The 13,811-nt window shown below is 43.1% G+C and overlaps 1 protein-coding gene across 1 annotated transcript in view; it reads right to left on the reverse strand.

Annotated features, from left to right (window-relative positions):
• Positions 1-13,811, reverse strand: part of PTH2R (parathyroid hormone 2 receptor) — a 57,352-nt gene that overhangs the window by 26,054 nt on the left and 17,487 nt on the right. Inside the window, exons 10-13 of the mRNA XM_068947963.1 lie at positions 10,719-10,779; positions 2,881-2,947; positions 2,084-2,178; positions 286-424 (exon numbers count right to left, since the gene is read on the reverse strand). Coding sequence (XP_068804064.1) covers positions 286-424; positions 2,084-2,178; positions 2,881-2,947; positions 10,719-10,779 — 362 coding nt within the window. The remainder of the gene's footprint in view (positions 1-285; positions 425-2,083; positions 2,179-2,880; positions 2,948-10,718; positions 10,780-13,811) is intronic.

The raw sequence follows: 13,811 nt of genomic DNA on the forward strand, positions 1-13,811 counted from the left end.
CATGCTAATTATGTCCCTAAAGAAAATACACATAGTAACAAAGTCATAATTCTGTTTGAGGCAAACTGCCTACAAAGACAGCATGTTTCCCTTTCCCCTTGAAGAAAGGCAAAACAACCAGAGTTTCTGTTGCTCCCAGGTTTGAGAAAAATACATGAGTGGCAACACACCGCTGACAGAAGCATCACAGCACTGAGGGCTGTGAATTCTGGCAGAGGAGCAGGGCCCACAGCAGAACAGAAAACACACCTGGTGGATAATATAGCCCACTGCTGCCTTACATACCTGGAAGGAGTTAAAGAAGAGCTCACAGTGCATGCGGATCTCCCAAGCAAACCCAGTGAGTGTATGCGGTAGGCACACAAAGACAATATAGTGTACACCAAAGACCAGGACGAGAACCAAGGTGGATTTTGCTAGCTTCCTGCAAGAAAGATAAAGAGTCCCTTTTTTATATGCTTAAGGAGAAGCTGCTCCCAGGAAACCATGTACTTAAGCTAAACCTCTTCCCTATCCCACTCCGCTCTCAGCATACTGACCTCTTGGCATACTTGCAACAAGTCATTTTCCCAAAGCAAAAAGTATTTCTGCAATGAGACAACACATCTAAAACACAGCATGAAGATTTAGATCTGTTTCTGTTCTCTGAACACACCTCAGCTCAAGCTCCATCTACACTAGCTGTTAATCCTTAAGTAATTATTTAGAAGTTAAGGATTCTTGTGCAGAGGCAGATAAATGTATTACTAGTAAATTAGACCTGTGGGGACATCTACGCTTCCATCTTGAAAGATCAATAAGCTCTCCTGACTTGCTTTGAAAGGTTTACAAGCTCACGAGCTTCAGGAGGATTTAGCTAAAGAAAACAGAATGAGTTTTAGTAAACAGAATACTGACAGAGAGCCTATCACAGAAAACAACCTTCCATCAGTGGACCGTGAGTTGATTCGGTTCAAATTAAATGGAAAATAAGCGTACCAACCTGTAACTAACGCTTTCAGTTTCCAGAGGGAAAAATTTCAGCAGGGAAACAAGTGAAAACAACTAAACTGCAGGAGGAAGAGGCTCTGAAATTCTTGAAGTTAAAAGCACAAGCCATCTACATTTGTCTCCCAAGTAAGGTGAAGACTACGCGCAAACATGTTCTGGACATAACAGGAGGAATAGCCTTTTCAGAGGGGTATTAAGCATTAGCAGAGAGACTGTAAAGAAGAGGTGAACACTTTGCAGAGAAAGTTATATTGTGAAGTATGACCACAACGCATACCAAAGATGGCTTGGGAGACAGCAGAGACCAGATTCTTCCAGACCAAAACCTCTCAGTGAAACATGCCTGCTGCTACCCCTTCAAAGAGAGCATAGCGTCCAGTCCCTCCCGTAGCCGGTAAGCTTCCTTGTCTAACACATTACAGCTTGTCAACAGGGTGCCCCACCTATTTACTCTTTTCCTCAGTACAGAATTTTCTCCCAGCGTTCTATTAAAGTACATTCTTACATTCTCATGATGAGAACCTGGTTGAAGGGGTTACGAATTTGGTGTCAGAAGAACCAAAAAGTGAAGCATCAGTATCTCAACTGAAGGACCACCATGTCGATTCCCTCATTACCTATATCAGAACGTGTATTTATTGGTAAGTCATGTCACTTTCTACTGGGTACCCGAAAGAGGTGAGCTTTACGTAACGCCTTGTATCCAGAGAGATGCTGTTAGCTTTCATCAGGGAAGAGTGAATTGTTGGAAGTATACCTCTGCAAGGATCACATGGGAGAGTTTGCACATGGGCATAGTCTTAAAATAGGTTTAATTTAGCTTTAGAAGCACCAAAGTTTAAGCAGCTGGTAGAACAGGCATAGTGCAAGAAATACCATATCCTCTACAGCAACAATGAGGTTAAGATCTTGCACTTCAGATCTTACAGCACAGCAACCAGTTAACCCTGAAGTTCCTCAGAAACTGTATTTTGACCATGAAGCTGATTCACCATTTATTAAGGCTTATGCATGACTCATCCTGTGGTGAAGCACAGTTTCTACCCAGAACTACTCAAGATCTACTCTTTAAAATCCTATCCAGAGGATATACCTGTACTGCTTTCTTGTGTCACAGCCAACAGCATGGGTCTCCCAAATTTTAGTTGCCAGAACCCGTACAGTATTCAGGAACAAAATGAAGTTCAGCTATAAAACAAAAAAATTGCAAAGAAACGAAACAAATCACATTTAGTAATCTTGCCAGTGTTTTTGCATACGTCAGTATACAGAAGAGACTTTGCAGAACAGCAAACTCAAAAAACAGGCACTTACCATCTGAAAGAGAACATTCCTGTACTGTGTAGTTTCTGCCTTTCTTCTCAAATAGCTAGAAATAGCTAATAAATCAGGCCTGCCTTCATGTTCAAATACGAGGTGAGCTCTTGTCAATAAAATTTCAAAAATCCCTGCACCAGGCTATTCTGAAAAGGAGATTTTAACTGTGTGCCAGGGGAGGGAACTTACAGAATTGGAACTGGGCTGCTAAAAAAAATCTTTGGTAAGATTGTTAAGACTTCACTTAAACTAATTCTCAGTCTTACACACGCGGTGCGTTCTTTCTGCTCAGAGCAAGATCTTGAGTATAAAAACACTAATGGGAATTCAAGCGATCTATTCTGTAACCTGAATGCAACAAATTGATAAAAAAACGTGGGCGTGCTATTCCCTAATTCGGATACAATGAATGACATGGTTTTACTTCTAAGTGCATCTCTTCAAGTTCCTCAGAATACGGTCCCATCACTTCCTCACAAAACTCATCTCCCCTAATTCTAAAGGAAGAATGGAATCCCTTAGCAAAGCCAAGAAAATTCAAAGAACACTAGAAGAGATATGTATAAAACCTACCCCAATAGCTGCTAAAATTGGTGCTTGATAAATCCATTTGATCTCTCCAGCACTCAGCTCCCAGCACCTACAATTGCAAAAGAAACCTTAAAGTTACCGATAGCATAAGTAATTCAATATTGTAAAGCCTGGCCAAGAACAGGCCTTGTTCATCAGGGAAATCACATGAAATAGCGTGCTTGCCAGTTTGGTTAGCCAAAAATCTCAAGAAGCATAAGCTCTTTCAGTATTAGGAAAAAAAAATCTATGCTATCATTATCTTTGGGAAACAAAACACATGTCCTGCACTGAAACAGGCAATTAGTTTTTACCCATGTCACCTCTTGCTGGCATTCTTCAAGATTTTTAAAGCAAAAGGATTCTACCTGCATGCTGAGCATTGAAGAGTTATCCCCCAACAGAATCGAGCCCCACTGGAAAACTTAAGTTCTCTACTGTTTGTTGAAAAATCTAAACGTTATTTATAAAATAGTAAAAAAACTAGGAAAACACTCTCAGAGTAAGTCTCCAATCACAAGTCATGGGGGTGGGGGGGAGGGAACGATTAAGCTGGTAGTTAAAAGAAACAGATGGAAAAGGAGAAATATTGTATTAGACAACCATGACTAGTTTTGACAGCTTGTGATAAACAATGAGCAAATTGGAGTTTCACTCTTTATCATTCTCAAAAGAGAAACTCAAATGACAACCCTTATTTGCTGCGCAGTTCACTCAGGAAAGGCTGTTTTTGAGCACACATTTTCTCCATAACCACTTTAAACACAAACGTGAGACCTGAATCAGCAAACATTTTGACAAGAGGCATGACACAACTATTTGCTATGTGCTTGCTTGTCATACCGCTGTGCAGTTGAACACGTACCGTAAGATAGGCATAAGCTCAAACCTAATGAACACTTGCTACTCAATGTCACTGTGTTCAAGGGTAATAGGGGGAACTGAGCTCAGACTAAACTCCTTTAAAAAAGTGAGGATACCCTATTGACTCTGCTCCTGCAGCACACATCTTCAATGTAAAAGAGCACATTCAACATCAGGATTGTTTTCTCATGCTAGATCCGTAAGAGACAATCCCCTATTTTTTCTCTGCACCTCTGCCCTCTCCACCCAGCCCTGAGGTTTTTTGTTGTCACTAGCAAAGCAGCAACATGTACTCATGTACATGCCAAAAAACATGAAAGTACCAGTGGATTACTGCAGGGCACTATGTTTCAAACTACTGCAAAAGATGCTGCTTTCCTATGAACCTGCACTGCGCAAAAAGATGCGGCACTGAAAGAAAATCAGACATTAAAAACTAGCAGAGAATGGAATATTTCCTTAGCTCCTTTTCAATGGGGAAAAGATGGCAAACGCTTCACAGCGGCTTGTGCTGATAAGATCACAGCTTTGAGTTCTCAGCAGGGAAGTTGCCAAGTCATCCCTGGAAAGTATCAAATAGCATGGCAGTTCTACAAAAAGAATTACGTTCAAAAGTGGGAAAAACAGTGTCTATCTCCTACTTAAAGAAAAAGGCTTGGATGAGAATGAGCTCATGTTTTAGCCTTCAGCTTATGAAGTTGGGGGAAAGGAGGGAGACAAAATTAAAAAAAAACACCAAAAAAGCACACACTCCTGCCTTCAAAAGGGACTCTAGTTTTAAAACTTCACTTCTGAAAACAGGGCTTTAACCATCAATATTCTTCCCTTAAATGCACCTGCTTTTCCACATTCTTTTTTTTTTTAAATCAAAAAGATGCAATTCTCATTAAAGGAGCCAGGCTGAATTCCACAGAGAGCAGAGTCATCACTGAGCACAAAGTTCAACGGCTTACTGCTCCTCAAAGTTATTTGGTTTTGATTGCAATTGAACGAGCAATATGGAGCAAGTGGGTGACATCCATCCAGGCTCAAGTTTACAGCTGACTGCTCTGTAGGGGAAACAGTCTTTTTACTTCCTCTAAATCTTAGCAGAAAACCACCTTTTTGGAGCAGTTATTTTTGATAAGAATTAAAAACAAACATTGCTCTAGGAAGAGAGACCTTTAACTGTTTTGGTCCATGAATCACATACTTCAACAACTTTCCATCTCCAGGACTGCCAGCCTAACATTTGTATTCCCTGAAATAGTCACACTGTTGTCCAATTTGTAAAACATCCACCGATTGCGCAAGTAAAATTATCTGAGCATATGAATTGGTCTATGCAACAAAACCAACAGTTACAATTGACTTTGATAGCTGGGATGCTAAGAAAAAAACGCTTTCCTTTTCATGACAGTAGCAAATTAAGAAGCATGTGCTACAGTGCTGTAGATCACTCAGTCTGATCTTACCTAACACAGCTCTTCAAACTTCAGGCTTTGTGCCCAAAAATCTTAGTCAAGCTTCAGCACCTCTTATTGAGGGGCAGCTGATGTGGAACATAGCAGCACTTATCTAAATGATTTCACCACAGATTACGTCTTATACTGGGCCCAGTCCTGCCAGGTGTAAAACCTCCTGGGATAACTTATCAGCTGAGAATGGAAATCATATTCTGTGCACTAAAAACTTCAACTGTCTCATGCTAGACAGAGATGAACAGAGATGTACTTTTCAGTGGAGAAATTCTGCGTATACACCAAGGTGACAAAATCAGGATCAATCCCTCTTCATATTGCAACCAAAAGCTATGGCAGCCACGTCCAAAAATGGTAATGTTTTTCCAGCGTCTGCCCACCTATGTCGCAACGCTTCACCCTTAACTGTTATCCAACATCTGAGCACAAGGAAGAAAATGGGTCAGATAACAATCAACTCAAACTAGGTCTAACAAGTCTTGAGGAAAAAGCCTCTGCATCATTCAAGCAGTATAAACATCTCTGCTAACTCTTCAGAGAAAACACCCACAGCTCCCTGTCAAAGAGCAATATAAAGCCCCTTACATCTCACTTCTCAGTGACCCTTGCTCCAAGCAAAGTGAATTTACAGAAAAGCTGGTGCCTTAGTTTATGGTCTTTTTTTTAAACAATCAACATGGACACAGCACCTGCACTGTCAAGCATTCTTTATTTTCAGCTCTGTTACATATTGACATTTTGGGAAATGGAAAAAAGCCAGGTTTTAAATGGAACCCCAGTTTTGATAAAGGTTAGGTGTTTCCACATTAGCTCTAGAAAGCAGCATGGCAAAACAGATTCTTCAAGGACACATTCAGTGCATTTTTTCTAGTGTTTTGCTAGAGGGAAGAGATCTTGACCTCAATGCATTGCCTCTTACAAAGCTGTGTAATCCTGTATGGAAAGTTAGATGTAGCTGCACCAGCTGGATAATTTGTATATGCTTGTCTAGAGGCACAAATTTGTCCCTAGTTAGGGCTGTAGACGCAGGTCTTTGGCATTGCTAGAGTTCTCCCTCTGACATCTGGATGCAACAGGTTTTAGAGGCACTGCTTTTACCAGTATCACACTGAAACGGTGACTGACACCTGGATTTGAGTCAAAAGTGAAGGCAAGTTTCTGTTATCGCATCCTGTAAAAGTTAGCAGGTACTTTTCATTACATGAGCTTTACTTCAAAGCTTCATCCAGATCAGAAGATAAACACAGCAGATGTCCTTTATTTCTCCCAAGACATGACTCTGCTTTTCCTTGGTCCATGAGATTTTTTCACTTGCCGCCTCATATTTTACAGCCTTGCTACTACGCTTATCAAGTGCAACAGCTCTCACTACAAGCACCAGAAAGATCAGAGTTCCAAGACTTTTTAAAGCATTAGCTGTTTAGACTCATGGGATCAAGCTATGCCCGTGTTTCTCACAATCTCCACCAATAACCTCTAATTCTCTGGCCAGTTCTAGCGAAGCTGAAATAGAAGGTGTTGCAGTTCGATGATGCAGCATGTCCGAGCCAAGCAAAAGGCACACTGAACAACTTTATCAACCACCACCAACTAACAGGTTTGAGGGTGCCAACGGGAGCTTTTACTGAGCAGATGGGTTTAGAGATTCTCCACATAAACAATAAGTGGCGACAACAGTAACAACTTATTCACAATAACAACTTATTTATATACCATAGATACAGGGTTTATATTGTTATGCTGGCTCGCACAGAAGTAAGATACCCACGCCCCCAAAAGGAAGAGACAGAGCAGGAGAGCGTGCAGGAAAGAACAGGATGGCCCGTCGGATCATGCCTGCACGACGCGCCACCCAACAGGCGGCAGTGAGCCGAACCTCACTGAGACCACGTTGGTCTCGGGTGTCACGAGAACGGGGCTTCGCCCCCACTCCCTCGGGAAGTGGGGGGCCCACACTTACGTGCCCCCGGAGCAGGGCGCTCTGGGCGTCGGATCCGACCGAGGGGAAGGGGCAGGGCGAGGCCCCGCCTGGGGGCGGCGGCAGCGGCCAGCTCCCGCCGTTCAGGCGGGTCCCCTCGCGGCCGTCGAGGGCTCGGCCGCTCCCGCCGCCGTCGGCTGGAGCCCGGCCCCCAGAAGGCTGCCGAGCTCGCCCGAGCCCTGGGACGGGCCGCCCGGGCTGCTCCGGCTCCTTCCTCTCCCCTCTCCGGCTGGGGACTGGCCAGGGTGGCCGTTAACCAATCAGGAAGGCATGTTCTGGGCCTTCATTTGCATATTCCAGAACCTTCCAAATGAAGGATGGCCATTAACCAATCAGGAAGGCATGTTCTGGGCCTTCATTTGCATATTCCAGAACCTTCCAAATGAAGGATGGCCATTAACCAATCAGGAAGGCATGTTCTGGGCCTTCATTTGCATATTCCAGAACCTTCCAAATGACTGACAGGTGGTAGGCGGTTACCACCACACTCTTCCTGTCCAATCACGCCTCGCAGCTCCAGCAGGCCGCCTGACCAGGAACACACTGAGTCACTCAGAGGTCACTCTTGGGGGGGGGGGGGGGGTCACTCTTCTCCAGGGGCAGTATAACCACCACAGCATGTAACCTCTGCCCCAAACCTCCCTCGCAAAGAAGCTCAGTACTGAGAGTCCTTTTATGCACACCCTACCCCAGTAAGGCAAGTGAGGCTTACATGAGCACTCTTCCTCACATTATAGCCCTCACGTGCTGCTTCCCTAAGCCCACTCTGCTCTTAAAGCCTGAGAATTGTCAAAGCTGCAGTAAAGGTGCCATTTCAGTGGCCAGGGGGCTAGAGGAGGAAAAGCACTATCAGAGTGTGCCTTTTCTGAAGCCACTGGAATAAACAGGAAGGTGTAACAGGCTGCTCAGAGCAGACAGCATCTATGTCCACTGCTTAGATAAGGGGAGCCATTTCCACAGGTCCCCTACCTAACCCGTGATCAAAAGGAGAAAAGCATCTTCTCTGGAGCACTTAGAGAGGATTCAGAGCACTGACTCTTCTGCAAAGAGGCTCTCCCTACTGACCACAGAGCTGAGCGTTCTGGCTGCATTCCTACAGTTGGGGAAGGAAAGCATCCCTTTCTCACCTCCCTCATCACAATGCTGCAGATCTTCCTAGGAAGAGTGGCTGGCATTTTGTGGGGTCTGCCTTTACTCCAGACTTCAAGACAATCACCTACAGATTCCTTGGCCAGAGAAGCAGAGAGATGAGTTGAGATCCTGAAACCAAACATTTTTAGGCAATTATCTGAACATAGCCCAGTAATTCAGAGTCCTGAGGAGTCACAACAATCAATATTTGTCCAAGCACACTTCACTGCAAGACTCAAAGAGTAAGGAAACATCCAGCACTGGGTCCTCAGCAAGTACCTATGATTTGTAAAATTGACACCTGGTAATAAACTGCACTGAACCACTGCCACTGCTTGAACAATTCTGGCAGTAATGGCATCCCACGAAAAGCAGCCTTAGACACTTATATGCAGCGGAAAAGGAGAGAATCATTGCCTGCATGTTAAGACAGGGAATGGTATAGTATCACACCTTGTAATTCCTTGCAGTATTCACTGCACCTGAAAAAGGCCTGTCTTGATAGTCTAATGATTATTATTTAGCAATTCTAACACTAAAGATAAGTCAAGAGAAAAAACACAAGGTGGACAGATGACTACACTGTGGGTAAACAGTTAGTTTTCAAGTCCTGGTACTTAGGATGTTTTAGTCATAAGGCACACCGTAAGCCTAGAAGCGAAGGAGCAGTGGGCCAAGCTTGGAAACCTCCCTCAGACATTAGGGCTGGGGATAGACAGTAATTCAGAAGATGGTGGTCATGATAGCTAGCCACAGGACTGATTTACTGCCACGGAAAACACCTACTGGTTTTTGAATTCTCCCCTTTAAAGGTTTCAACACAATCCTGTTAATCTGGAAACCTCTCCAAGAAGCATTAAAGCAGCATTATCTTCGGTTCCAGTCTGTTGTTCCACAGAGTAAGAAACCAAACACTTGAACTGCTTCAACATCCCATGCCCCATCGAGTTACTGTCTTTCCCCTTCCAGGGCCTGTCTCTCCCCTTCTCACTTCAGACATCCCCACAGGGGTATTTTTATATCCTTAGAACCACACAAAGGTATGCAGAACTGATTTAAATAGAAAAGACAGTTCAGTTCATTGTCCAAATCAGTTACCAAAAAAAAATCATTACAGCACTTAACTGATTCAAGTTCCACAAGATTACAGTGAAGCAAATCTAGCACCACTTGCAGGCTGACACCGTGACTTTACTGACATCAACACACAGCCAAATAGAGCAGCTAATGGAAGCAGTTCCAACTTTTGATAAAAATCAAAACATATCCTTGGTGTAAGCAAATGAGGTAGGTTTCGGGATCCATAATTATATCCTGCAGCTCACAATACACTGGATCTGTCCACATGCAGGGGATACTCCAGAGCTGGAGGTAAACAGTCTGTCACTAGGAAAGGCTTCCTAGAGACAGCGTTGATGTTGGTGAAGGCCATGCACACCGGGCACCAGTTCATCTCTTTTCTTGGTTTTTGACTAAAAGATTGTCAAGAACATTCAGCACTAGCCTGAACCTTCATCTCATGGGACCAGGGGAAAGGGGACACTTGAGATCTGTTTGGAACTCTTTGAGAATAAGTTAACAGCATTTATACATAGCACCTGCACAACATACTATCACACTACTGAGTGTTGCGCCATCTGCAATAACTTGAGGAATCATATGATGCAAACAGTCATTCAGATCAACATCAGGTCAAAGAGTTCTTTTACTTCTGCAAAAGGGATTCCCACCACTACCCACATAATCCTGTAACGATGTGCCCACCAGCAGGTCAGTAAGTACTCCTAGAGTAGCAGCAGGCTTATTAGCATAGCAGCTCATGAGGCAGAGGGATGGAGAGATTATTCCAACACTGCCCAACTGTTACAACGTCTTGTAGAGTAAATCACATCTAACAGAAAAAGCCTTAAGTAGTCCATCCAGTGTTGACACGTTATACTCATTCCTGCTGCCAACAGCAGTTTCAAATCCTTAAGAACAGAGATCCCAAGAAGAACTCATGAACAGCAACAGGGTCCTCAGAAAAATGATTCCTCAGGTATGAAGGCCCAAAAACAGTTATTTACTTAGGAGCAGGTTTCTGTCCACCTATCCTTCTGAAATTCAGTCATACAACACTGAAGTTAGCTTTCCCACTGTACATTAAAGAAAAATCAAGACCATCTCAAACCATGCTTCCCTGCAATAAAGACAACTGCATTATCCAAAGACACCTGTTATTTTTAATTTCCCTTCCGAATTTCCATCACTAAGCCAGCAGAACAAGTTGCACCTTTTGGATTAACATTTTTGGTAGGTATGAATGAGACCAGGTTCTAGGCAAAGCATGCAGAAATGGAAAGATGGGAACAAGTCCAACTGTTTCTAGCAACAGGAGACCAAGGCTCCTTCCTACTTTTTTTGCTTACCTTGCATCTGCTACTGTTGCACGAGCCACTGCCCAGGCCACAACAAAGACAGCTGGAAAACCTGCCATACCAGAGAGTCAATGAATAGCTGTTAGAACAGGGTCATCTGTAGGGTGACAACTAAGCAGACAGAAAAGTAACTTCTATGCCCGTCTTAATGGAGAGCAACTATTTCAACAGAAGGTCAGACGGTCAGGAAATAAAGCTATTATCAGTAGGCCAAATACAATAGTCAACACAAAGATTAAAAATCAGCATTTTCAGATCAACTCCAGTTCAGTCCTAAAGCATAGCCACTTCTGAAAATTTGAGCACACCAAGTATCCAAGTTTCTATGGAACAAGTCCTACCTAGTGAAAAAAAATCAGTGATGCTAGTGAGCATGCTCATTCTTACCAACTCTGACTTCAATCTCACTGCTTAATCACATTAAAGAAAATGCTTCTGTGTTTCTTAGCCCGCCCACCCAGCCCAACACAAATCAAAGCTTCCCACCTCTCTGGCAGTACGCAAGGTAAACCGGTCATGCCAATTCAGTTCTGAAAGAACTGGGACCCACTTAAACCAAGGTGAACAATAGTCAGGGACAAATTTAACATCCCATGGTGCTCCCATTAAGTTTAACAGGAATTTTTGCTGACTTCATCAAAACGAGTACAAAAAATTTCAGCAGCAACATCTTTGAAAGAAAGAAGGATATCTGATACCTCATTAAGAGGCAGCAAAGCTACCCAACTTTCCAGTTTTCACAGAAACTTTCATTTACCCCTCCCACTGGCAGAGGAGCTCCAGTTAGAGCAAGGCTTCTAAAGGTTGGAACTTTATGCTAAACATGTACTTCATGTGTTAATGAATGAGAGGAATGGAACCACACACTAGTTAACTGTACATGGACGGATCATGTGGGCCACAGTGAGACGCAACGCCTCTGAACACCAAACACTAACATTTTAAAAGAATACTGGCCAGGGAAATACAGCAGTTTGGAGAATACTTCTGTTTTATAATCGTATCAGCTCAAAAGCTCAAAAAGTATTTCTGAGATGCAATATGCAGGAAAACTCTGATTAATGAGAAAGGTTCAGGAGAGCAATACACTTGCACAGATGTAGCTAGAGACAAGTTGCAATGGAAATCAGAGTTCTAATGAAAATTACTTCCTCCCTTGAGTTAATGGAAATGGCACCACAGTTATGACTGCACTTGAATCCATACACAGAAGTAGAGGAATTATTTGCAGCAATATGGTACTTCATTACACTGAGTTCTTCAGCATTTTTTAAAAGGAAAAAAAAAATCTACAAAGCTCCTCTACAACAGCGTCACTACTCCAAGAAGTATGCTTTCCAGTCTCACTGAAAGCCTGCGTATTCTTAGAAACTCTCCCCTCTGTAGAAGCTAGATATATCTTAAGTCCTACCTGGTCACTTTGAGTCCTGTTGAAGCTCTTATAGCAGCAGAGGGGGCGGATCCTGTCTGATTTCTAGTGATGCCTTAATGTTTGCCCTTGGAACAAACGTTCCCAGATCCATTCATCCCAAGCAACACCTTCAAAATCAGTGAAGCAGTAGACTGCAAACAGAAAATGCCAGGAGGGTAGATGGAACCGAGTAGAGATGGGTACTAGGGAATGAAGGATAAGAGAAGAACCCTTCATTTTCCTGGAGATGCTTTCAGAAATACAGCTCCCATCACATATGGCTATTTAACAGAACAAAACATTTGCCAGCTGAATTCACTGTAGGCAGCTCATCAGGGAACTGATGAGAACAATCGGGAACTGAAGCAATCTGTTCACACCTATGAGACACAGAGGGGGAGGACACCTGGAAAAAACTTAACTGATCTCACTGATCACAGGACAGCAGGCACCTTCCTGAGGATGCTCGAGAAGCATGATGCACGAGAAGCACGATACTCTACAAGCCTTCCCTGGAAATCCCGTCCACAGAGCCTGGAGTGGCCCACAACTACTAGGCACTAGGTCCAACAACGGAGCCAAAAGTGTTATTCACGTGCAATGCAGTTGCCCTGCAGAGGCACTGCAAAACAGACTCCCGGGATTTGCTGGGCTAGTATTCAGTTATGCTTGCTAACAGGGTGTCCAGAGCCTCCAAAGCCTTTACGTCAGCTGTGCATTCTCCATTAACCTTTACGGTGCATTAACCTTTACAGAGATGCTACAGGACAACACCAACAGGATCTACAGGCACTTTGGAGTTCATCACATGAACAAAGATGATGTTCCTGAATTCAAGCTGCTCACTAGCTGTTGCTCTTGCCTAAGGAAGGAGAACTATGCATCGCAGTTAAAAATCCAGCAAAACAGTGATGCGGAACAAAAGTCAAGTAAAAACCTCTGTTACTTTGATTTCACCCTCAGAGGCTGACTTAAGCAACTGTTCTTTTAGAGGTAAACATCCATATACAGGACAAAAAGCATGCTCTGAGTCTTCACATAAGCACTAGCTCCTTGTCAATCTTGGGTCTTTATCTCATTGGAACTATTTGACAAGAACACACTTCTCCCTTTACTCATTGCTGAACAGGACGGAGGTCTGCCTAGTCATTCTATTTCCCACAGAGAAGTAGTGTCGCTCTTCTGAAGAATCACAGCCCATGCTGACAGAGTCACATGCCTGTGGATGATCACGTGATGAAAAAAGCTGTCTGATTAGACTACTTGGTCCATATCAAAATATACCCGAGTTTCTTGAACTCCTGCTTCTCTGAGGCAATGCGGAAGTAGAGAAAGATGTAGTTTAAAAGAGTAAGTTATTCCAAACCAGATGTTTCAGGTCAATTCAGATATCTCGATTCAGTAATACCAATATTTTGATCAAAAAGCAAGAAAGATTCTTGCAACAAAAAGACTATCACCTCAAAAACAACAAAAACAAAAATCAAGGTTTGAAGCATCAGAATTTCTTGCAGCACGGAAAACTTACTTTTCCACTCATTTTCAACGCAAGAAATACCAAGCGAGTTCCATTTAGACACCATCTTAGAGTTTTTCCTACAAAAGCATCTCACTTGTCATGAAAAAAAACGTTTTCCCCTCTAAACTAGGAACAGTAAATGAATGTTATGTAG

The sequence above is a fragment of the Struthio camelus genome, chromosome 6 (assembly GCF_040807025.1).
Source record: "Struthio camelus isolate bStrCam1 chromosome 6, bStrCam1.hap1, whole genome shotgun sequence".
In the NCBI taxonomy this organism is placed as follows: Eukaryota; Metazoa; Chordata; class Aves; order Struthioniformes; family Struthionidae; genus Struthio; species Struthio camelus.